We start from the raw sequence: 25,377 nt of genomic DNA on the forward strand, positions 1-25,377 counted from the left end.
TTGAATCGGTCGCAGCCGTCTGCGACCGACGGTCATAACACTCTTCTTGCCTAATGGCCCAACACCATCTCTATCCCTTGTCAATGTACTCAAAGGCAGCCTCCCTTAAGTCCGGTCCCCTCTTTCTTACAGCTGCTGTTGGTCTCTATATTCTCATCTGTGTCCCCTTTCTTTTCCCCAGATTTGTGATGGCTCAGCCTGTCTCTCTAAAGTGGTCTAGATTCTGGCATTCTTGTTTTGGGGGATTTCCTTTTTACTGTTTTCCTTCTTCCTTTTCTTTTTACAGGTTCTTTCCTTCTGTGTCCTTGGTTTCTGGTGTTTAGCCTGTTTTCAGCCCTTGCCCTGCTGCCATCACGGTCTCTGGTCTCATCCACTCAGGCCTCTTCACTTAGAACACATCCCTGTCACCCTCTGGGTCTCCAGGATCAGATAAGACTTTATTTTTACTTTAGGATACCCCCTTTACACTAATCTGCAGAAGACTATACCAGTAGGGCAAACTTGGGCCCCATAATTAGATAAGATCAGCAACTGTAAATTTTCCTCTGGGTCTACAACTAGGGAGAGCTTTTACACCAGTTTTCTGTACTGGAAACCTGGAGTCTTAAGTCAATCACCTACTATTGAGCAAATAAGAGAGTTTCAACTCATGGAAGAGGGATTCAAACTAGTACAAAAACTAGGGAAAATCCCTGTGTGCCTACAGGGCCTACCATCGCTGGTACCTGTGACTAGATCCCCAGTGGAAAGGGCTTAACAACCTGTTTCCCCATGGCAGGAGGGAGGGGCATCATGCCATCTTGGAGTTGTGTTGTTTCTACTTCAGTTCTGTCCAGGGCCTGAATTGCACCCCCCCCCCCCCCACACACACACACACAATGTAATCCTTGAATTTCCAGCAGGGGAAGTTCTCCTACTGCCTGGAGAAGTTTCCAGGTCCTGATCACACAGAATGAGCCTGTGATGCTGGGAAGCACATGCAGTCCCTGATTTATTTATTTATTTTTGTAAACTGATGCACTTCCACCTGGCAGACCCTTCTACTGCTGGTGTGCTACACAAGTTGGCACTATAGTCTTATTTCACTCTTCTCAAACCCTCCTGATGTAACTCACCACCTCCAGGGCTAGACAGAAGGCCTGCTTTCTCCTGTGTTCAGCCCTACTGCCCAACATTGCCTCTCCTGTGTCTCTCCCCCTCCCCCCCCCCAACAAAAAAGTTTACACAGATGAGGAGAGAGGGGAGAAAGACAGGAGGCAGGGAGGGAAGACTCAAATACCCCCTGGGCTCAGCATATCTCTCTGGTTACCTAAGTGCAAACACCTGGAAACTCCCCTCTAAGTTTGATCAGCCAGACCCCTGGGGTACTGGGATCAACTTGAGCATGCCTGCAACCAGGAGACTTCTGAGAGTTACGTTCCACTGGGCAAATCAGCCCTACAGGGCTGTTGCCCAAGGAGTATGGGTTGCTCCATTAAGAAGATGTCTAATCTTGGCTCTGTAAATATTTTTTTCTATAGTATATCATTCTCATGTCTGCAACTGCTGGAGGCAGAGACTATAGGCAACTGCCTAAGACCACACCTCCCTTAAAGCCAACAATGACGTAATTAGGGAAAAAGGTGGGTTCTCTGTCTCGAGCAGCTGTGAAATGGGAAATCCCTCTGGTATAGACCGGTCTAGCAGGAAGAAAAGGAATTACTATTTGCCCTTTATTTTTAGTTTTACTTTACCTGAGCTGAAGAGATTGTCTGTTTGCAACATTCTCACTTCATGACCCCTCTCATGCAGAACACGGGAGATCTCATCCAAAAGAAAATAATGGCTGCCCCCTGTGAAATACAAGGAAGTGATAAATTGGACATTCAGCTCTTTAAAAAAAAGAGACAGATCTTTCTTTATCCACTAAACTTCTATTTCAATTGCATCAAATTACATGAGGACTTTATTTTATTTACAAGAGCTTATATTGCACCTTCATTACCAAACTATTTGTTCAAACTGGATCACAGCAATAAAAACAGTAGATAGTCATTAAAACCTAACAGGCATTACATTATTTAAAAGATTTCACAAATAAGCTTTTAAACTCTTATAATCCTTAATCAAATGTTTATAATCCTTAATCAAATGTAAATCAGAAAGCATGGAATTCCTATTTGCATCCAAATGCCTTTTTCAAAAGCCTGCCTTAACATGATCAGCAAATAAAAAAAAAAATCGAATTAATTTCAAAGCAGCTCTATTAAATCGAAAACAAGAAAAAAATGGGGGCCTTCTTTCCAGGAATTGCATCTATAAGCAGATACTCACCAATAAAATACCCCTCCAGGATCCTTTTGATACCCTGACATGCCCTGAAAACGTGTGTCTAGCACACCAAACAATTTATTGGGACATCCACATACAGTGATCTCGTAATCCTTTTTACAGGGAAGTTAAACCAATCAAAATCATTAATATTCAAGCCAATTTTGTTTAACTGTTGAGAGAGCGTCTAAGGTTTGGAAAGTTATTCCTTATAATCTGAAACAAAGTAAATGAGGTGCTACTACCACTGATATCCTTCAGGGCTTTAGTCAAGCTGGTATTGGTTGGCCTGGATAGTTTTCTGGAAGGAAGGCTGGCAGTCAACAAGATCAGAAAACTGGCCTATAAAAGCACCTGTTTCTCAACTGACCACTTTCTTCCGGACCAGCCGAGATACCCCTTAACCTCCCTGCAAACCTTTTTCTCACCTGGAGCCATTCGGAGGCCCACTCACTACAGCAGCAGCTCCTCAATGCAAAAAAACAGGGTGGGCCAGAGCGAGTCCATACACATACTGATCTAGCTCCCATGGTGGCCCCACCTCCTTCTGGCTTCTGTATAGGTAGTTGGGCAATGGAAGCGGAGTGCACGCTGACTCAGTCTTCAACCAAGCTGCTTTACAATGAACTGCCGCCAGCATAGTCGTGCCTCAGGATGGCACCAACTGAAAGAATGGCGGGGTGCCCGTAGTCAGGGATTTTGTTTTTGAAAAGCTGACAAGCCTGACCACATCACAAAGAACTGAAGCTTCTTTAGCATTTTTTTGCTGCCAATTTCTACTGATCATATTGGTCCTTGAGAAAACTAGAGTGCTAGAGGATAACTTTCCCCATTCTGTGTCTATAGGAAAAGACCTTGATGAATCAGGCCATTAGTAGATGAGACCTTTTAAAAGGAAAAACAACAAAAAATAAGATCTAGTACATGAGCTCTGTGGGGTATCTTAATTATTCCGAATCTTCCGGCAGACTCCCAAACTGTCTGCTGTCCCTCCTGTCTGCCAATTCCCCTGCAGAGTCTTCCAGAATATAAACAAGAAATAAAAAGCAGAGATGGGTACTAAGAAGGGGAGAGAGAAAGACAAATTGGGAAGGGGAAAAAGCCAGAAAGATGGGTGCTGGGAGGAAGTATGACAGCCAAATTGTGGGTGGGGCCCAAAATGCAGAGTGTGAAATCAGTGGCATCCCTAGTCAAAAAGTACTGGGGGGGGGGGGGGGGGGGGGGGGGGGGGGGGGGGAATGGCATGGTGCCAGGCAAGCTAAGTATGGAAAAGGCAAAATAAAGCGACATTTGTACAAACCTCAACAGCATACATTTTCTGTCTTTCAACTGACCTCTTTTTTTTTTCAAACAAACACTTAAAAAGTCCAAAGGACCTTCTATGCAATTATTAAAACCCCTGACTAGTTTCTAGCACTCAATAAAATTACATTACAAATATTATTTGATAACATCTTCCAACCAATTCTTCTATATGGATATGAGAGTGAAGTCTGGAGTCTTCACAGGAAGGGACAATCTCAGTATAAATCCTGTTCCTCCAGTTCTGTCTCACACATACTCCACATTCACAGAAATTCCCCCAGTAATGGACATGGGGCATTTCAAATCCTGTTGTCTCCTCAGTAATGTCAACACAAACATTGCCAGAACTTTGAAGTAACACAAAACTCTGCAAAAATGAAACTTAAAACCTCTGAAGCAACCCTGCCATACTTTAGCAGCACTAACTACCAAACTGAAATAACAATAACCTTGCCTACAAAAGGGCAGCACTTCAAATATTATACCGGGCCCTAGAACACCAATAACACCAGCCAGACTGATACACAGACAATACCTGCTAGTACTTGATGGCATTGTAATGAAGTGGTACACCTCCTTCTTATGAAAAAAGCATTCTAAGTCAAACTGGGCAAACATATTTCAGACACCTTCCCGATCAATGCTGGTGCCCCCAGGGTTCAGCACTGTCCACAATTCTATTTAACAGCTGCATACGTCCACTACGCAAATTATTATCCGATCTAGGAATCACCTTCTTCCTATATTCCAATGACATTCAGTTCTAAATACCAAGGCAAGTCTTGCCTCACAAATCTGCTTCATTTTTTTGATGGGGTTAATAAACATGTGGATAAAGGTGAACCTGTAGATGTAGTGTATTTGGATTTTCAGAAGGCGTTTGACAAAGTTCCTCATGAGAGGCTTCTAGGAAAAGTAAAAAGTCATGGGATAGGTGGCGATGTCCTTTCGTGGATTACAAACTGGCTAAAAGGAAACAAAGAGTAGGATTAAATGGGCAATTTTCTCAGTGGAAGGGAATGGGCAGTGGAGTGCCTCAGGGATCTGTATTGGGACCCTTACTTTTCAATATATTTATAAATGATCTGGAAAGAAATACGACGAGTGAGATAATCAAATTTGCAGATGACACAAAATTGTTCAGAGTAGTTAAATCACAAGCAGATTGTGATAAATTGCTGGAAGAACTTCTGACACTGGAAAATTGGGCATCCAAATGGCTGATGAAATTTAATGTGGATAAGTGCAAGGTGATACATATAGGGAAAAATAATCCATGTTATAGTTCCACAATGTTAGGTTCCATATTAGGAGCCACTACCCAAGAAAGAGATCTAGGCGTCATAGTGGATAACACATTGAAATCATCGGTTCAGTGTGCTGCGGAGTCAAAAAAGAAAACAGAATGTTAGGAATTATTAGAAAGGGAATGGTGAATAGAACAGAAAATGTCATAATGCCTCTGTATCGCTCCACGGTGAGACCGCACCTTGAATACTGTGTACAATTCTGTTCGCTGCATCTCAAAAAAGATATAGTTGCGATGAAGAAGGTACAGAGAAGGGCGACCAAAATGATAAAGTGAATGGAACAGCTCCCCTATGAGGAAAGACTAAGGAGGTTAGGACTTTTCAGCTTGGAGAAGAGACGGCTGAGGGGGGGATTTGATAGAGGTGTTTAAAATCATGAGAGGTCTAGAACAGGTAAATGTGAATCTGTTATTTACTCTTTCAGATAATTGAAAGACTACGGGGCACTCCTTTAAGTTAGCATGTGGCACATTTAAAACTAATAGGAGAAAGTTCTTTTTCACTCAACGCACAATTAAACTCTGGAATTTGCTGCCAGAGGATGTGGTTAGTGCAGTTACTGGTCGATGCAGTAAAGTGCGCTCAGGCTGAGCGCAGTGTTAGCCCCTGTTAGCCCCCGTTTGGCCGTGCGTTTTCGACACGCTATTTTTACCCCTTATACAGTAAGGGGTAATAGTGCGTGGAAAACGTGCGGCCAACCCCCCCAAAACTAATAGCGCCCGCAACATGCAAATGCGTGTTGATGGACCTATTAGTCATTCCCTCCCGTACAGAAAAAGTAAAATGTGCAGCGAAGTCGCACACTTTACTTTCAGAAATTAACACCTGCCAAAGGCAGGAGTTAATTTCGGCCAGCACCGGGAAAGTGTACAGAAAAGCAGAAAAAACTGCTTTTCTGTACACCCTCCAACTTAATATCATAGCGATATTAAGTCGGAGGCCCCAAAAATAAAAAAATTTAAAAATCTGCCCGCGGGTTGGAAGACGGACACATCCATTTTCCGAACCCGTGGCTGTCAGCAGGTTTGAGAATGGATGCTGGTAAAATTGAGCGTCGGCTGTCAAACCCGCTGACAGCCGCTGCCTCCTTTTACTGCGGTCCCTCATTTCCATACGGGCTGATACTGAATCATGCATCCAGGACACTGGTCTGTGTGCATGTCGGAAGAGCGGGCGCTCGCCGGCTCTCCCGCGACTTTTACTGTATCGGCACGTTAGTTCTTGGAGGAGAAGTCCATTTCCTGCTATTAATTAAGTTGACTTAGAAAATAGCCATTGCTATTACTAGCAACAGTAACAAGGAATAGACTTAGTTTTTGGGTACTTGCCAGGTTCTTGTGGCCTGGTTTGGGCACTGTTGGAAACAGGATGCTGGGCTTGATGGACCCTTGGTCTGACCCAGTATGGCATATTCTTATGTTCATGCACCATTTCCAATGAAAATACAAAAACAGATGCTAGCATCACACAATGGATAGTTCATGTTGAATAGCCTATCTCAAATGATCTCTAACACACGAAAAAAAACTAAAATCATTTTGTTAAGAAGAAATCCTCCAATAACACCTCCACAGACGTTTGACCTGGGTAACTTCAGCATTACACCCTCAGACCAAGTGCGGGACTTAGAGGTACAAACTCATGAGAACCTAACCATGGAAAAACATATAAACAAATTAATCAAATCCGGCTATGCTAAACTTCGACTACTATATAGACTGAAACCTTTGCTGACTCACGAAGACTTCTGTACAGTTCTACAAACCCTCTTTTTTTCAAACCTAGACTACTGCAAATCTTTCTTATTTGGAGCACCTAAAGGTCTTATTAAAATATACAGCTGCTACAGAATGCTGCAGAGAGACTCCCAACAGGATCCAGGAAATTTGATCACATTTCACAATCACCGATGGCTCTGCACTGGCTACTACTGATACAATCCCAAATCCATTACAAAGCCTAACAATAATACATTCTTCCCGCCATTCTGACAACACTGGCCTGGTAAGGGTGGCATAACAAAGATGCAAGCCACAGAGATCACCAAAATCTCATAATAAAGGATTACTGGTGGTGTCATTACATAATACACATTTAACAAAAATAAGAGACCGTATATTCTCCATTGCAGGTCCTTCACTTTGAAACTCTCTACCTGAAACTTGCATCTGACCACTGAAACTAAGAAATTCAAATGTGACCTCAAAACGTGGTTATTTCAAAATGCCTACAATCTAAACTTAACCTTCCTGAAATCTTCCCCTTCATGGTCATTCAATTAATACTGAGAATTACAGATCTCATCACCGCTATCCTTTCTAACCCAGCCCTAACATTTTGTTATTGTTTGGGATAGCTGTGGGTGGATCCTTGGGCCGGTGGCAGATGACCACGCCCCCGGGGGAAGATCCCGAGAGGGACCACTGGTCAGGCTCAGAGTTTGGAGACAGACACACACTAGTTCTTTTATTAAACAGTATATTGAACCACCAGAGGTGGCAATAGTGAGCTGGAAGCGCCCGGCTGGGCTATAGTCCCTCAGATACTGGAACAGCGATCCCAGAATGGCAGAGCTGCATAGAAACTGAGTAGGCAGGGTATGCAGAGTTCAGGAATAGAACCTTGATGGTAACACTCATACAACAATCTCTTGAAGCAGCCCAAGAGCTGGATGGATTAGGCCCTCAAGGAGCGAGTACTTGGTTCCAGGGAAAGCTCTAAGAGAAGGATGGTAACTCACTGGTGTTGTAGGCAGCGATGACTTCCTGGCAGAAGTGGTATTCAGAAGCAGGTCCGAGAACGTGGGCCCTTGAGGAGCGAGTACCGGTTCCAGACTGCGACTTGAAAGGCAAAAGAGAAACGAGGCCCCTGAGGAGCGGGTACCACTAGTAAGTCCAAGGAGGCAGAATAGCTAGGAGCGTAAGAAAACCTTTCCTTGCTAACTCGATTAGTTAGCGAATTCAGAGACCTTAAATATCCGGTGCGGATGACGTCATCTCAGGGGGACGCCCCTGAGGTTCGCGCCACTGCTGGTACTTGAGTTGGGGCCGCGCCGCGCACGCGCCCTTAGGCTTCTCAGAAACATAGTGGAGTGCAGCGTCTTGCCGGTCCAGGGACGCCAGGGGAGGGTGGCAAGATGACGCCGCGGCAACCAAACATCCAACAAGCAAAGAGGGAGTTGCCACAGAGGTAAGGAGAGCGGGGTGGAGAAGGGCAGCGACGATCACAACACATTTATATCTGATACACCCTCTCAATTCCCCGCCCCCATATCCCATCGGCAAACACCTTCTCTCAACCCTCTCCCTCATATCCTATTAGCACCTTAACTCCTCTTGTGAAAAGTGTTTCCTTTTCCCTGTTACCTCATCCCTGTATATCTCTCCTTCCATGACCACCTTAAGCAATGCAGGTATCTTTCACTAAAATGTATGATATATGAACACTTCGAATTACAGTAATTGGCTACTTATAATATTTGTCATGACGTAAACTGTTGTGATCACTTGGGACAACAGTGTATATAAAATGGCTAAATAAATAAATAGTAGACAGACCGGTTAGCCTCACTTCGGTGGTGGGAAAAGTAATGGAGTCACTGTTGAAAGAGAGAATAGTGAACTATCTACAGTCGGGAGAATTGATGGACCAGAGGCAGCATGGATTCACCAGAGGAAGATCCTGTCAGACAAATCTGATTGACTTTTTTGACTGGGTAACCAAGGAATTGGATCAAGGAAGAGCACTCGATATCATATACTTGGATTTCAGCAAAGCTTTTGATACGGTTCCGCACAGGAGACTGGTGAATAAAACGAGAAGCTTAGGAGTGAGTGCCGAGGTGGTGACCTGGATTGCAAATTGGTTGACGGACAGAAGACAATGTGTGATGGTAAATGGAACCTTCTCTGAAGAGAGAGCGGTTTTAAGTGGTGTACCGCAAGGATCAGTGTTGGGACCGGTCCTGTTCAATATCTTTGTGAGCGACATTGCGGACGGGATAGAAGGTAAGGTTTGTCTTTTTGCAGATGACACTAAGATCTGCAACAGAGTGGACACACCGGAAGGAGTGGAGAGAATGAGACGAGATCTAAGGAAACTGGAAGAGTGGTCGAAGATATGGCAGCTGAGATTCAATGCCAAGAAGTGTAAAGTCATGCATATGGGGAGAGGAAATCCGAATGAACTGTATTCGATGGGGGGGGAAAGGCTGATGTGCACGGAGCAGGAGAGGGACCTTGGGGTGATAGTGTCTAATGATCTGAAGTCGGCGAAACAATGTGACAAGGCGATAGCTAAAGCCAGAAGAATGCTGGGCTGCATAGAGAGAGGAATATCGAGTAAGAAAAGGGAAGTGATTATTCCCTTGTACAGGTCCTTGGTGAGGCCTCACCTGGAGTACTGTGTTCAGTTCTGGAGACCGTATCTTCAAAAAGACAAAGACAAGATGGAGGCGGTACAGAGAAGGGCGACCAGGAAGGTGGAGGATCTTCATCGGATGACGTAAGAGGAGAGATTGAAGAATCTAAATATGTACACCCTGGAGGAAAGGAGGAGCAGAGGTGATATGATACAGACTTTCAGATACTTGAAAGGTGTTAATGATCCAAAGACAACGACAAACCTTTTCTGTAGGAAAAAATCAGCAGAACCAGGGGTCACGATTTGAAGCTCCAGGGAGGAAGATTCAGAACCAATGTCAGGAAGTATTTCTTCACGGAGAGGGTGGTGGATACCTGGAATGCCCTTCCGGAGGATGTGGTGAAGACCAGAACTGTGAAGGACTTCAAAGGGGCGTGGGATAAACACTGTGGATCCATAAAGTCAAGAGGCCGCCAATGAAGAGTGGGTGACTCGCCAGAATGATGGCTACTGCCTGGAGACAATACCCTTATTCAATAAACATACACATGCTTACTGTGACTCCAACATCGCTCTAAGCTTCAACAGCAAGAGGAAATGTGGAAAAAAGGATTCACACTCACAAAGAGGGGAGTAGCTGGCTTGTTACGGCGGTTACTACTACCCCAAATCAAATAAGCCTGATACTTCACTTTCAATGCATATACAGCATAGTTCTCTGCTTCAACGGCAGGGGAGAAGAAAAACTGATACTTCACACATCCAGCAGAGCTCTCTGCTTCAACGGCAGGGGAGAAGAAAAGAGGGTTCGCACTCACAAAGCGGGGAGTAGCTGGCTTGTTACGGCGGTTACTACCCCAAACCAAATGTGCCTGATACTTCACTTTCAATGCATATCCAGCATGGCTCTCTGCTTCAACAGCATGGGAGAAGACTGATACTTCACGCATATCCAGCATAGCTCTCTGCTTCAACGGCAGGGGAGAAAAAAAGAAAACTGATACTTCACGCATATCCAGCATAGCTCCCTGCTTCAACGGCAGGGGAGAAGAAAAACAACCAATAAGGGCTGTATAACATAGTCTGGGTAAAACAAATAAGCATGGGTGTAGCTTGCTTATTGGCAGGGGAGAAGAAAAACAACCGATAAGGGCTGTATAACACAGTCTGGGTAAAACAAATAAGCATGGGTGTAGCTTGCTTATTGCGGCGGCTACTACCCCTAACTAATCAAGCTAGATATTTCACTTGGATGCAGCTCCATCACTGCTCTCTACATTAAAGGTGGGGGTGGAAGGGAAATAGAACCAAGAGCTAAGAGAAACAGATAAGTATGAGAGAAAAAATATGTGAAGCTTGCTGGGCAGACTGGATGGGCCATTTGGTCTTCTTCTGCCGTCATTTCTATGTTTCTATATGTTTCTATGAATCCCTTGTCTAGATCACAAACAAAACATAGACCGACCCTTACCTAATACAAAATAAGGGATGACAAGGTAGAACCAGAAACATGAACACAAATTAAAAAGAAAATCCGAGATGTTTAACTGAACAATGCAACACTAGAAAAAGAAAACAAATATATTTAAAAGTTTTATATTCCACCTATAGCAAAGGTTCTCCTTTCCATTTCTTCTCTCCCCTCCCTACATTTGTCTCCAATATTGATTTTTCCCTTTCATCATTTTTTCCTCCATTTCTCTCTTCACTGCCTCCCTATTTGGCTATTTTAGCCATAAGATCTACATTCAAAAATTATAAGAAGGATCCAACAGAAGAAAATAGGATAAAGCATAAGCATTGGCAAGTTAAATGTAAGACATTGATAAGACAGGCAAAGAGAGAATTTGAAAAGAAGTTGGCTGTAGAGACAAAAAGCTCTTAAAATATATCTGAAGCAGAAAGTCTGCGAGGGAGTCAGTTGGACCAATAGATAATCGAGAGGTTAAAGGGGCACTTAGAGAAGATAAGGCCATCGCGGAAAGATTAAACAATTTCTTTGCTTCAGTATTTACTGAAGAGGATGTTGGAAAGATACCCGTTCCAGAGAAGGTTTTCATGAGTAATGATTCAGATGGTCTGAACCAAAATCACGGTAAACCTAGAAGATATGGTAGGCCTGATTGACAAACTGAAGAGTAATAAATCACTTGGACCAGATGGTATACACCCCAGGGTTCTGAAGGAACTAAAAAATGAAATTTCAGATCTATTAGTAAAAATTTGTAACCTATCATTAAAATCATCCATTGTACCTGAAGACTGGAGGGTGGCCTATGTAACCCCAATATTTAAAAAGGGCTCCAACAGCGATCCGGGAAACTACAGACCGGTTAGCCTGACTTCATGCCAGGGAAAATAGTGGAAAGTGTTCTAAACATCAAAATCACAGAACATATAGAAAGGCATGGTTTAATGGAACAAAGTCTTGCTTCACAAAACTACTTCACTTTTCTGAAGGTGTTAATAAACATGTAGATAAAGGTGAACAGGTAGAAGAAGTGTATTTGGATTTTCAGAAGGCATTTGACAAAGTTCCTCATGAGAGGCTTCTAGGAAAAGTAAAAAGTCATGGGATAGATGGAGATGTCCTTTCGTGGATAACAAACTGGTTAAAAGACAGGAAACAGACAGTAGGATGAAATGGACAATTTTCTCAGTGGAGGGGGGTGGGCAGTGGAGTGCCTTAAGGATCTGTACTGGGACCTGTGCTTTTCCATATATTTATAAATGATCTGGAAAGGAATACGATGAGTGAGGTAATCAAATTTGCAGATGATAGAAAACTATTCAGAGTAGTTAAATCACAAGCGGATTGTGATAAATTGCAGGAGGACCTTGTGAGACTGGAAAATTGGGCATCCAAATGGCAAAAGAAATTTAGTGTGGATAAGTGCAAGGTGATGCAAATAGGGATAAATAACCCATGCTATAGTTACACGATGTTAGGGTCCATATTAGGAGCTACCACCCAGGAAAGAGATCTAGGCATAGTGGATAATACAGTGAAATCATCGGCTCAGTGTGCTGCGGCAGTCAAAAAACAAACAGAATGTTAGGAATTACTAGGAAGGGAATGGCGAATAAAACGGAAAATATCATAATGCCTCTCTATTGCTCCATGGTGAGACCGCACCTTAAATACTGTGTACAATTCTGGTTGCTGCATCTAAAAAAAGATTTAGTTGTGATGGAGAAGGTACAGAGAAGGGCAACCAAAATGATAAAGGGGATGGAACAGCTCCCCTATGAGAAAAGACTAAAGAAGTTAGGACTGTTCAGCTTGGAGAAGAGACGGCTGAGGAGGGATATGATAGAGATGTTTAAAATCATGAGAGGTCTAGAACAGGTAAATGTGAATCGGTTATTTACTCTTTCGGATAATAGAAGGACTAGGGGGCACTCCATGAAATTAGCATGTAGCACATTTAAAGCTAATCAGAGAAAGTTCTTTTTCACTCAGTGCACAATTAAATTCTGGAATTTGTTGCCAGGCGATGTGGTTAGTGCAGTTAGTATAGCTGTGTTTAAAAAAGGATTGGATAAGTTCTTGGAGGAGAAGTCCATTACCTGCTATTAATCAAGTTGACTTAGAAAATAGCCACTGCTATTACTAGCATCAGTAGCATGGGATAGACTTAGTTTTTGGGTACTTGAAAGGTACTTGTAGCCTGGATTGGCCACTGTTGGAAACAGGATGCTGGGCTTGATGGATCCTTGGTCTGACCTAGTATGGCATGTTCTTATCCAGTCAAAGAAATTTCACCACTCCTCCTCCCTCTCTCTAACCCTCCAGTCCTAGGTCAACCATTTTTCAGCTCTCACGTTCCTACCAGATTTCCATCTCCCACTCTCACTGCCTCCCCAGCCCTCCCATACCCCTTCTCTCTCTTACTCCTTCACACTCCTATTACTCCCTCTATCTTTCACTCACTCTATAGCTCCCTATTTTCACCCTGTGAACTCACCTCTTAACTCCCGCTTATCCACCACCCAATCCCAGCTGCTTCCATCACTCATTTCCTTTCTGGCTTCCAGCTCCTTTTTTGCCTCTTATTCTTATTCCAACCTCCTATTACCCCTCTTTCACCATCTCCTTAGCACCATTCTCACCCTCTCTCATCCCCTTCCTCTTGTTCTCCATGTTATTCACATCACCTCTCAACATGTTCCTACTGTTTCCCCCCAAATCCCTGTTCCCTTTTAGTCCCAACTCTCTGCCGTCCTCAAGTCTCTAATTTGCCCCCCTTTCTAGAGTCCCCACTCTCCCACCCAAACTCAGTCTCTGCTTTCCAGGCTCCAACATTTTCCTTACACACTCCTCAATCTCAAAGTTCCCAGTTCTGCCTAATACTCATTCTTCTCGCACTCAATTCCCCCATCCAATCCCTGAATACCATTCCTCTCCTACTCTTCCCCCCTCCTCCAAACAATTTCTGAATTCCTGCTTTCCTCTGAATCCAAAGTCCTTGATCTCACTCTTCCCCTTCTCAAGGGGCTTTTCACTAACCTATGACTCAGCACATCTCTAACCCATGTTAACTACTCCTGCTTCCAACTTAAGCCCCTTTCTTCTTCCCTTCTTGTTCCTCCTGTGAACCATGCAGATGAAGAACGAGATGTTTGAACCATGGGGCACTGAACCATGTAGGCTCCGTGGAAACAAACATCAGCTATCTGGAATGTGGGGGTCCCTTGCAGTTCAAACATCTCATGTTTCAACCGAACGGACCATAGAAGGCAAAGGGGAAGAAAGAAGAGGGCATAAGCTGGAAGCAGGAGCAGCTACAACAAGTTAGAGGTGCCAGCCAAGGCTGGTGTGACAAGTCATTTGTTTGTGGGGGGGGGGGGGGGGGGGGGGGGGAAGACCACTTGCACCCCATAACAATGCCTATGAGTGAAATAACCTGGGAGAGGGAGAGGTAAGAGAATAGAGGAAGCAGTGGGCAAGACACAAGGGAGGGGGAAAATGGATAGAGGGGCGATACTGTCACACAGACATAAGAGAAAAAGCACAGGACTTCTACGACCAAGTCCTAAAGGAAATGAAGAAAGCATGCATGGGGGTAACTTACTGGTGCATGCGGCAGTTACTACCCTTAGCAGAAAGCTTTGATGCTTTTAATACAACTGCAATATTGCTCCCCGCTTCAATGTCTGGGGGGGGGGGGACTGGATTCAAACAACCACCAAGAGGGCCCCGACTTCTTCAGTCTGTGGTACTGATATGCAGACATAAGGGAAAGAGCACAGGATGCTTCTGTGGCCAAGTCCATAAGCAAAGCACATCAAGCAGCACTGTCTGAATTTTCAAGAAAGCTCAATTGCCCAGTAAAAAAAAATTAAAAAAAAGTTGCTAGCAGTAAATTTTTATGGGTTATCATGAGGCTTGGGGATAAGTGCATGGAGTGGCAGTTGCTACCCTTAAGAGAAACATGGGGGTAACCTGCGTGGATGACAGATACTACCATAGGAAGCTTGCTGGGCAGAATGGATGGATCATTTGGTCATTTTCTGCCATCATTTCTATGTTTCTATGAAAGAGAGAAAGGGAAAATGCGAGATTGTTATGGATTCGAAAGATGAAAAATATTCCACTGAGAGAATGAAGAAGAGAGAAACATGAAGAAAGGATGAGGGAGTCATAGAAAGAGAACAAATGAAAAGAACAAGAAAAAAAGTGAGCAGAAGACATTTGAAATGAAAGAGGAGAAAATGAGGACAGCAAGATAAGGGGGGGGGGGAAGAGAAGGCACTAAACCAGAGGTGGACAACCTTTCATACACCAGGAGTACCAAAGAGCCTCATGTTCAACAAACAAGTGATGGGGATCGGGGTGGGGAAATGCTCCTTTGAGGAGAGGGAGGAGATTGAGAAAGGGGGCAGTGTCCCCTTTCCCCATATCTTCCAGTATCTCTCAGTCCTTCCATCAGTAAGTCTCAATTCCCTCACCTTGTCCTGACCAAACTCTCAATCCTCCCACCCTGTTCCCACCAATTTCGCCATCAATACTACCCTCATCTACTAGCCTCTCTCAATCTTCCAACCAGTCTTTCATTCCGCCACTCTGTCCACACCAGTCCTTATCTCTCTCAATCACGCACCCTGTCCCCACCAGTCTCTCTCGGCAGCTCCAGTATAATATCCCCTCCCCCCCACAACAAGAACGGTGACAGAGACTCAGCATCCCCAACATAACATTTCTCATTCATCCCCTTCTGCTGTTCCCTCTTCCCCACCTTCCTGTCTCTCCAGCCCACTCTCACACCCAGCCTTCTTCTTCACCACGCTGTGCGTTTCTCAAAATATTACCTGCTCCCAATCACTCTCTCTCACCTTTACATTTCATTTTTCCTTCCCCCTCATCATCATTTTGTCTGGCTTTGTTACCCTCATTTTCCCCCTTCACCACCCTGGTTCTCTGTCACTTTTTCTCTCTCCTTCAAAATCTATGGCTCTATCTGTAGGAGATACCAGACGTTTCACGACTGTATCCAATTAAATATGAATATTGGCACCACAAGAAGGATGCTGACTTCATATAAGGGATGCTCACATGTATGCTTCAACAGAAAAACCAAGATGAGAAACTTTTGACCAGAACAATATGTGCCCAGGTTATCTGATCTGCTGTTAACTTAAGGGCTATAGCTTCTTTCCACAAATAATGAAGTAAGCTGTCCCAGGACAGGGACAGGTCAGAGAAGCACATATAACCCAAATATCCCTGGAGAAGAAAGATAGCCTATCTAAAGGGTGAGTTTTCTCAGAGAGGTCAGCTCACAGAAAAGTGCTGATCAGCACAGAAGCACTGTTCTAGAGTTTTCCAGTTCATGGTTGCCATACAGCAGGAGCAGACCCCCTCCCACCCAATGGGATGGGGGAGAGGGGGCGGCGCAGAAGAAATGACACCATCTACCCCTCTGTTTGACTATGCATGAACTGTTTACATATGCATGTGTGGGATGTTAAAAGCAGCAGAGGAGAGAGGGCAGCAACCAGTAAAAGAATTCCATGCACACCAGCAGATGATGATGCCCAAAGCATCACCCCTGCTTCTCCCTGTGATGAAGCAGAGCAGCTCCTGTGTCCTTGAAGTCTGCATGTAAGAGTCCTGCCTGTAATCCGGCTGCTCTTCTCCAGGGCTGAGACAAGCCTCCTCAGCACAGCAAGCGACAGGGACCAAAAGCACAAGCTCTCTTCAGCAAAGACCATCTCCGAGAACTCCAGCCAGAGACTGCTCCAAGGTGAAACAGAAGGTAATCTAAGGTTATGGGGGTAGTTAGCTAATTACATTTATTAATATACCCAAAGCAAGTTAATGTTTCTGATATCTTTAATGTTTACTAATGATGCAGAGCTTTACTCAGTATAAGCCTATGCTATGTTAAGGACTGTAGAGGCATGTGTTGCCTGTTTTATTTTTACTGGTAAACCTGAAATGTTGAAAATAAAGCAGTTTGATTCAAAGACAAATAGATGTCCTTTTGGATCACATATGTGGTATAACTGAACTGATACATTTCTGTAGTATGGCCAATATCCCCCCAGAGAGGGGATGGGGAGCAGACAGCCTCCTCCAAGCTATGTATACCCTTACATTGCTTATACATCATCCCCCGGCTTTCTCTCATACCTCTATACTGTCTTACCCCAGTTCTTCTGAAGCCACTTCTACCCCCACCCCTCGCTCTCTTGTGCCCCTTCCATTCCCTCACACTATTTCACACACCTTTCCCATATAGTTCACATGCAACTCCTATCCTGGCCCTCTCAACTTCTTCCTATTTGTTTTGTCTTTTTGTATGTTTGTACAGTGCTGCGTATGTTGTGTAGTGCTATAGAAATATTAAAGTAGAAGTAGCAGCAGCAGCATAAACCTTGGGGGAATAAGATGCTAGACAGCCCAATATCCATTTCTGACCAAAGGAATTATCCCAGCACCCTCCCCTTTCAGGTCACTTCTCCCAGAATCATTTCCCCCTCCCCCCCATCCTCACCTCCAAACATTGATCCCCTTTTGAACATGAGTTGCCATACTGAGTCAGACCAAGGCTCCATCAAGCCCAATATCCTGTTTCTAACAGTGGCCAATCCAAGTCACAAGTACCTGGCAAGTACCCAAACATTAATTATATCCCATGCTACGAATGCTGGCAACATGCTGTGGCTATTCCCTATTGATTAATAGCAGTTTTATGGGCTTCTCCTCCAGACATTTATCCAAGCCTTTTTTAAACCCAGCTACAGACTAGCTGCCTTAAGCTCTAGAATTCATTGCCAGAGGATGTGGCTAATTTTGCATTGAGTGAAAAATAATTTTCTACGGTTTTAACTTCAGATTTCCCCCTAGTCCTTCTATTATCCGAAAGAGTAAAATAACTGATTCACAATTACCCGTTCAAGTCCTTTCATGATTTTGTAGACTATCATATCCCTCCTTAGCTGTCTCTCCTCCAAGCTGAGCAGCCCTAACCTCTTTAGCCTTGCCATGCCCTTAATCATTTTGGTCGCCCTTCTCTGTACTTTCTCCAGTGCAAAATATATCTTTTTTTTTTTTTTTTAAGATGCAGCGACCAGAATTGCACAGTATTCAAGGTGCAGTCTCACAATGGAGCAATACAGAGGCATTATGACATCCTTCATTTTATTTGCTATTCCCTTCCTAATAATTCCTAACACCGAGCCAACAATTTCAATGTAATATTAACTGACACCCAGATTTTTACTGGGTGCTAACTTCTAATATGGAACTTACAATTGTGTAACTACAGCATGGCTTATTTATCCCTATATGCATCACCTTGCACTTGTCCACATTATATTTCATCTGCCATATGGAAATCTTCCAGGCTTGCAAGGTTGTCTTGAAATTTATCACAATCTGGTTGTGTTTTTCTCTGAATAATTTTGTATCATCTGCAAATTTGATCACCTCATTTATCGTACCCCTTTCCAGCTCATTTGTAAATATATTAAAAAGCACCGATCCATACAATATACATACAGGCCTATCCTGTAAAGTGCGGCCGCGTTTACCCTGCTCCTAAGCCGCTTTTTACTCACGTTCCGGCCGCGTTAGCCCTTCCTGCGATCCCGAATCCCCTTTAACCTACTCCTACCGCGTCCTAAATTCCCCGGGCAACCCCTTCCGCCCGCGGCATGTATACTGCATGCAAACGAGCGAATTAGCTCGATATTGCATGCAAACGAGCGAATTAGCTATTCCCTAGCATCCCGTAACCCGCGCCCCGACTATCGCTATCTTTCCCTGCCGTTTTGTCGCGCGTTTAACCTGCAAACTTACCACCTACCCTGACCCAGGCGGTAGAGGCATGGATAAGGGTAGGTGGAAAGCTTTCCCCCAGCCCCCGCTCACCTGCCCCCGCCGCGATCATGGGTGCCGGTCTCCGTGGCAGCCCCAGTCCTCTCCCCTGCTCCCGAAGCCAAAAAAAAAAAAAAAGCGAAAAAAACGTTGCAGCCCCCATCCGATGTCCGGACTGGGGCTGCCACAGAGACCGCTTTCCGGACTGGGGCTGCCACGGAGACCGCTTTCCCCCATGCAAGTAAGTTGCTTCGCCGCTTCAGTTCTTCCCTCCTCCCGGAGCTGCTTTTTCAGCCTTGCTCCGGGAGGGGGGAGAAGAGACACTGAGCGGCGAAGCAACTTACTTTTAGCTTTTGGTTTGTTTTTTTTTTCGCTTCGCTGCTCAGTGTCTATTCTCCCCCCTCCCGGAGCAGGGCGCGAAAAGCAGCCTTGCTCTGGGAGGGGGGAGAAGAGACACTGAGCGGCGAAGCAACTTACTTTTAGCTTTTGGTTTGTTTTTTTTTTTCGCTTCGCCGCTCAGTGTCTATTCTCCCCCCTCCCGGAGCAAGGCTGCTTTTCACGCCCTGCTCCGGGAGGGGGGAGAAGAGACACTGAGCGGCGAAGCAACTTACTTTTAACTGGCAGTCCCGACTTCCTGGTATCTGTCATTTCAAATGACATTTGAAATGACAGATACCAGCGTGGCGTGAAGCCTTAGGCCCGCGCACCCAGGATACTGTATAGGCGCTCTATCCAGTAAAATGGGTTGCGCGGGCCTAACGCTTCACGGGCACTTATTAGCCGCGGCTTACATTTGCATGCAATTAGAGTTCAGGATCGAGCGGTAGGTGAGCTGCACTGTGCGGGCGGTAACCGCGGGTGCCGCAGGCACTAACGCAGCTCTTCCTACCGCTCGGTACTGGATAGGCCTGATAGTAACATAGTAATGATGGCAGAAAAGGTCTAGATGGCCCATCCAGTCTGTCCAGCAAGCTTCTTATAATATTATCTGCCACTCCATGCAGTTACCCCCAAGTCTTATGATAAGGGTTGTAATATTTATGATCTATTGACTTCTTACTGCGTAATTTCATTAGGGGTTCCACTTTTTAATCAACTCAGTTGGATTTTATATATCAACAAGATATAAGTAAAGGCAGTGTCAGCTAGACCTTCTAGCAACTTCATAGCACACATGGACCTTATAGAAAAACTAGGAGTTACTGACTTTTTTTTTTAATCTCCCTCAAGTCAGAGAACCCAGCTCAGTTCTCCAAACCTCCTTCTCCCACCACACCAAATCCATTTAATTTTCCTAATATGGACAGAATAAATGGTATGATTGTCAAAACAAATCTGTCCAATATCAGGCTGTTTCTGGAGAGTCAGGGTCTGCCTCTGCTGTTCGGTGGGAGTGGTCAAGTGCCCAGGAAGACATGGGTGCAGTTGTGCCCAATGCCCCCCTCCTTCAGGAGATGCCAGCATCTCTCCTAAGAAGTTCAGCTGTTGTGGCCAGATCACATGGTGATGTTACTCCCATCATAGTGGCCGCCCTACCAGCTTGCATAACCCATTGAGCTTGTTTATTTCCAAAGACTTTTGCTCGTAACCCTTTGGCATCTGGAAATTTTTTTTATTGCCTCTGATAATCCTAAAAGATGGTATAAGAGCTAATGATAGGATCTCAGAACCTGCAAGCTCCTAAGGGCTTGTTACAGTGTTTTTCTTGGTTTTCTTTATATTGGTTTAAAATTCTAGCGAGTCCTTCCTATGCAAGCCATACCTTCCTCCAGCCATTGTTACACCATTGACCTTGCCTCAGCTGTGCTCTTCAGTTTCTCCACCATGTCTGTCCTCCAGAGCCACACAGATGACCTCCAGCGTGGCACCATCCTTGGTAGACTAATCTGAAAGGAGAGTATGAATGGAATCTTCCCTACAACCGAACATAGCAATGCTTTCCTTCTCATACCCTGGCAGACTTTGCCATGGCCAGAGTTCCCTAGCAGCTTCTCCACCTCATCCTGCTTGTGGGCTGGGAGACAGATAAAGTTCAGTTCTGTCTTGTGCATCTTGTTGAGCTGGACTAGTCCTGCAGGCTGTGCATTTCTAGGAAGACGCCGCTGTCACTGTGGAGTTTCTCACCCTTGGGAGAAGATCTCAGGTCCCCACCTTGGGCCTTGGTCAACTGCTTTTTTTGCTTACAGATACTCCAGCATTTGAAAGCTACGTAGGCTAGAAGTCCCACCACAATGGCAGCCAAGATGGAGCAGTAGACAGGAATGATATTCTTGCCAACAGATTTACTTTTTTTTTGGGGGGGGGGGGGGGGGACAGGGACGGGGACGGAGACGGACGAGTCATTACTTGTGACAAACTGATTTTGTCTTCTTTCTGCAGGAGATCCAGCTCAGATGCAGTCTTTGAGACAGTTCACCAGATGTCTCACTACACATAAAAATGTTTGAAGCTGCCAAAAGCGACCAAGAGCTCACTTACTCCTCTGTCTCCTCCAGTGCTCCGCCCCCTGGGGGCAGTTACCTCCTGTTTCCTTTCAGGAGGCGTTCCCTCACTGTCCCAGGACAAGGGTCCACCCCAGAGCGCAACATTGCAGGTGATATAAAATTATTCAGAGTAGTTAAATCACAAGTGGATTGTGATATATTACAGGAGGATCTTGCGAGACTGGAAGATTGGGCATCCAAATGGCAGATGAAATTTAATGTGAACAAGTGCAAGGTGTTGCATATAGTGAAAAATAACCCTTGTTGTAATTACACGATGTTAGGTTCCAAATTAGGAGCTACCACCCAGGAAAAAGATCTAGACATCGTAGTGGATAATACTTTGAAATCGTTGGCTCAGTGTGCTGCAGCAATCAAAAAAGCAACAGAATGTTAGGAATTATTAGGAAGGGAATGGTTAATAAAACAGAAAATGTCATAATGCCTCTATAATTGCTCCATGGTGAGAACACACCTTGAATACTGTGTACAATTCTGGTTGCCTCATCTCAAAAAAGATATAGTTGTGATGTAGAAGGTACAGAGAAGGGCAACCAAAATGATAAAGGGGATGGAACAGCTCCCCTATGAGGAAAGGCTGAAGAGGTTAGGGCTGTTCATCTTGGAGAAGAGATGGCTGAGGGGGGATATGATAGAGATCTTTAAGATCATGAGAGGTCTTGAACGAATAGATGTGAATCGATTGCCAGAGGATGTGGATAGTGCAATTAGTGTAGCTGGGTTTAAAAAAAGGTTTGGATAAGTTCTTGGAGAAATCTATTAACTGTATTAATCAAGTTGACTTAGGGAATGGCCTCTGGTATTACTAGCATCAGTAGCATTGTATCTCATTGGTGTTTGGGTACTTGCCAGGTTCTTTTGACCTGGTTTGGCCTCTGTTGGAAACAGGATGCTGGGCTTGATGTACCCTTGGTCTGACCCAGCATGGCAATTTCTTATGCTCTTAAAATTCCACCCAAGAAAAAGCAGCCAGGTTCAGACCAAGACCAGAAGGAACTGGAGCTGGTCCTACAGATCTGCCTTTGCCAGCAGAGGAGCCAGTCAAGGGAGAACCAAGATCTGGTGTTCCCCCAATCAAGGCTTTGACCAACCCATCATCAGACTGGAAAGGGCCAGGCTTAGCAAAGTCTGAGGAAGACAACTCTCCTTGAGTGTCTGAGCAGCGCTGACACAGGTTAGAAGCCCTACAATAAGAGGCAACACAAATAGGAAGATGTTTAAGCTTCTTGCTTACTGGTGCCATTGTGGCAATAAACGTGCATCGCAACAGCTCACGCTAAAAAGTGGAATGCGCCTAAAAAATAAGCGCCTAGAAGAAAGCGTGGCAAGGTGCACGTGCAACCTGTGCGCCAAGTTAAGCACGGGAATAGTAAAAAATGTGCGCGTAAAAAGCACGTCCAAAAATGGAGCACACAATGTATGTACAGAAAAGACGTACTGCACACACCACTGGCCTGTAGAGGGCAGCAGAACATGCACAAGAGCGTGCAAAAATGGCCACCGCAGCCTACCACACAGTGTGCAAGAAAAAAGCCTAAGTGTGGGGCGTAGCCCAATGGGGGCTGCTCAACCCGCCAAGCTGCCCGGTGACCCAACCCCAAACGGGAGTGGGAACAACAGTCAGTACGGCCAAGCATGGAGACCGGAGGAAGTCCTGAAATCCCTTTAACTGTCTCTTATTCAAGGTAAAACTCGTTTAAAAAAAACCAACCACACACCTTTCCTGAGTTCAGAGCTTACTGCCTGAGTACAGTGCAGTCTCCAGCTGTGGGGGGAGAGAGCATTTGCCTTTGCCACCGTGCTAGGCCTCCTCTACCTGCTGCCTTTCAGCTGAACCAGCAGCTGTCCATGCCAGGAAACCCAGCTACCGGACCAAGGAACACCTCTGAGGAACCACAGAAATCACCTCAGGAATTCTCAACTGGGGGAGGGATCTTTAGGTATCACTGCAGGAGAGCGGGGCTTTCTTTTCCTGAATTTAGAATTTCAAATTTCTCCTTCCTAAAAGCTCGAAGCAATCCCCATAGGATCCACCATCTGCTGGAGACAGAGAATACTGGCAGGCTGAGAATACTGCAGGGCTAGATATACTGTGATGTCAGCTTGCTCTGTCTACATCTGCTGGAAGGGAAGCATAAACCCACTGATCCTGAGTCCATCTGTCTACATGCTAGGAAATAAAAAAGATTTCTAATAATCACTAGCACCGGCCATTCTTTGGGAGAAAAGAAGAAAAAAAAATCCCTGCTGGTAAACGTCCCGATGTGGTTTCTGGCTTGGAAAGTTCCTGGTGCCTGCCATACAAGACAGTGTAGTTGCAAATCCCTGTATCCCAGGGCTCTCTCTCGCCTCCTTTGCAGGCTGATCTGAAAGATGTGCCAGCTTCCCTGAGGCACTCCACTGTTTACCTTTTTCCACTCTGAAAACAGAGAGTAGAATTAGTCTGTTTTCAGTCTGTTTCCTGTCTTTTAACCACTTTGCAATCCACAAAAGGACATCGCCTCCTATCCCCATGACTTTTTAGTTTTCTTAGAAGCCTCTCATGTGGGACTTTGTCAAACGCCTTCTGAAAATCCAAATACACCACATCTCCCAGTTCAGTTTTATCCACATTTATTCACTCCTTTAAAAAAAAAAAATAGGAGAACGTGATCCTCCCCAACATTCACCACTTCTCAAATTGCCTTCCCTCCCACCAGCTGCAAAAATTTGGGTCTGACCAAGTAACTCCCTCCCCTTTGCTGTCAGTTGGGAGCAGTGTTATATGTTAGGACTGGGAAAGTGACCTCTTTAGTGCCTTCTCTGGGCAGCACAGCGGAAAAGAGCCCTCTGTTTCAGGCAGCAGGTGGGATGGAAGATAGGCAAGCATGGGGAGGGCTGGAACAGGACTCTACCTGGCTCTTCCCTGCAGTTCTGGCAGATTCAGCCCTATCCCAACCGTCCTATCATCCAGTTCTGCTGGTTGCTGACAGGCAGGGAGAGGTGGAGGAAAGCCACTGCCCCCTGCTCCAGCCTCTGCAGAATGGTTCTTCTCTTCTCTGTTTTGTTGTGCATGCTCCCTGCTCCCGTCTCTCTCATCCTGTCTTCCATAGTGCTGCCCAGGTGAGATGGAGAGGAGGATAAGAGCCACAGGCTAGCACTTCTGCACTTGACGAAAAAAAGAGAGGTTCATATTTAAAGGGAGCTGAAAAAAAGTTATCCTGATAAAAACCTATAAATGAATTCAACCCCACAGGGGTTGTGCTACCTGGCTAAACTTGTGTTGGTAAGGCTGGTGGGAGAACGTTGCTGTCCTAAAAGTTACCAGGTAACTGTGGGCGAGTATATTCAATTGCAGAATTACCCGGGTAAATCCTGCTGAATATGGACCTATTTATGTTCGTTACTTAAAAAAAAATATCCTATATTGGCAAAAGTATTAGATAATTTATAGTGAGCACAATGTTTTGTTATTCTGGGTTTTTTTTGTGTGTCTCTCACGTCGGTGCTTAATTATATGGGCTGGCGGAAGGGAAGCCGCGTGCTCACGCAGTGGGCAGCCTTGCACAGATCTCGGCTGTGCTTCGCAGTAGAGTCGTGCAACCAATTCCTTGGCCAGCATTTGCGATGCCCTAGCTCCAGCTCCAGGGGCAAGTCCAAGCAGCGCACGCAGGTCCCTGCCAAAAACCCTGCAGATCCATCTCTCCCTCTCCCTCATCGACGACTCACTAAAACGTTCCGCAGGGCTCCTCGAGCAGGCGCATGCAGCCGGACTCAGCACGCCCCGAGCTAGCGTTTCGGCGCGGGTCCTCCTCCGCCATGTCTTGCCGCGGTTCCCCCTTACTCACCCACGAAGGACACAGTCAGGATCTTGGCGGCCTCCGCCAGCAGGAAAAGCTGCATAGAGAGCAGAAACAGAACTGCTGCAACCCCTCTCATCTTCCCACCGGCAATAAAAAGAGCACCTGGTCGATCCTGCACTTTAGTCCCTTCCTCCACCCTCTTCTCAGAAAACGTTTTATTCGCATTTAAGGGAAAATAGGTCCACCCTCTGCTCGGATCCTGCCTGTCCAATTTAAAGGAACAACCTCTTTCACTCTCCAGTCAGTTAACTTTATCGGCATGACAGTTTTGCATTTGTTGCCAAAGAAATATTCATAACGATTAAAATAAAAGAGGAACAAAAGAAAGGAAACAAATTACATAATAACAGGAAAGTAAAATTACAGGTCACAGAAAATACACTAAGAAGGACAAATCTCAGGTTTTGCTGCTATTTCTC

At 45.0% G+C, this 25,377-nt stretch overlaps 1 protein-coding gene across 1 annotated transcript in view; it reads right to left on the minus strand.

The window, feature by feature from the left end:
• The window catches only part of UGT3A2 (UDP glycosyltransferase family 3 member A2), a 137,607-nt gene extending 112,497 nt beyond the window's left edge, over positions 1 to 25,110 (minus strand). Inside the window, exons 1-2 of the mRNA XM_029578847.1 lie at positions 24,944 to 25,110; positions 1,734 to 1,832 (exon numbers count right to left, since the gene is read on the minus strand). Coding sequence (XP_029434707.1) covers positions 1,734 to 1,832; positions 24,944 to 25,034 — 190 coding nt within the window. The 5' untranslated portion in view covers positions 25,035 to 25,110. The remainder of the gene's footprint in view (positions 1 to 1,733; positions 1,833 to 24,943) is intronic.
• Between the last annotated feature and the right edge of the window lie 267 nt (positions 25,111 to 25,377).

Source organism: Rhinatrema bivittatum, chromosome 1 (genome assembly GCF_901001135.1).
Source record: "Rhinatrema bivittatum chromosome 1, aRhiBiv1.1, whole genome shotgun sequence".
NCBI lineage: Eukaryota > Metazoa > Chordata > Amphibia > Gymnophiona > Rhinatrematidae > Rhinatrema > Rhinatrema bivittatum.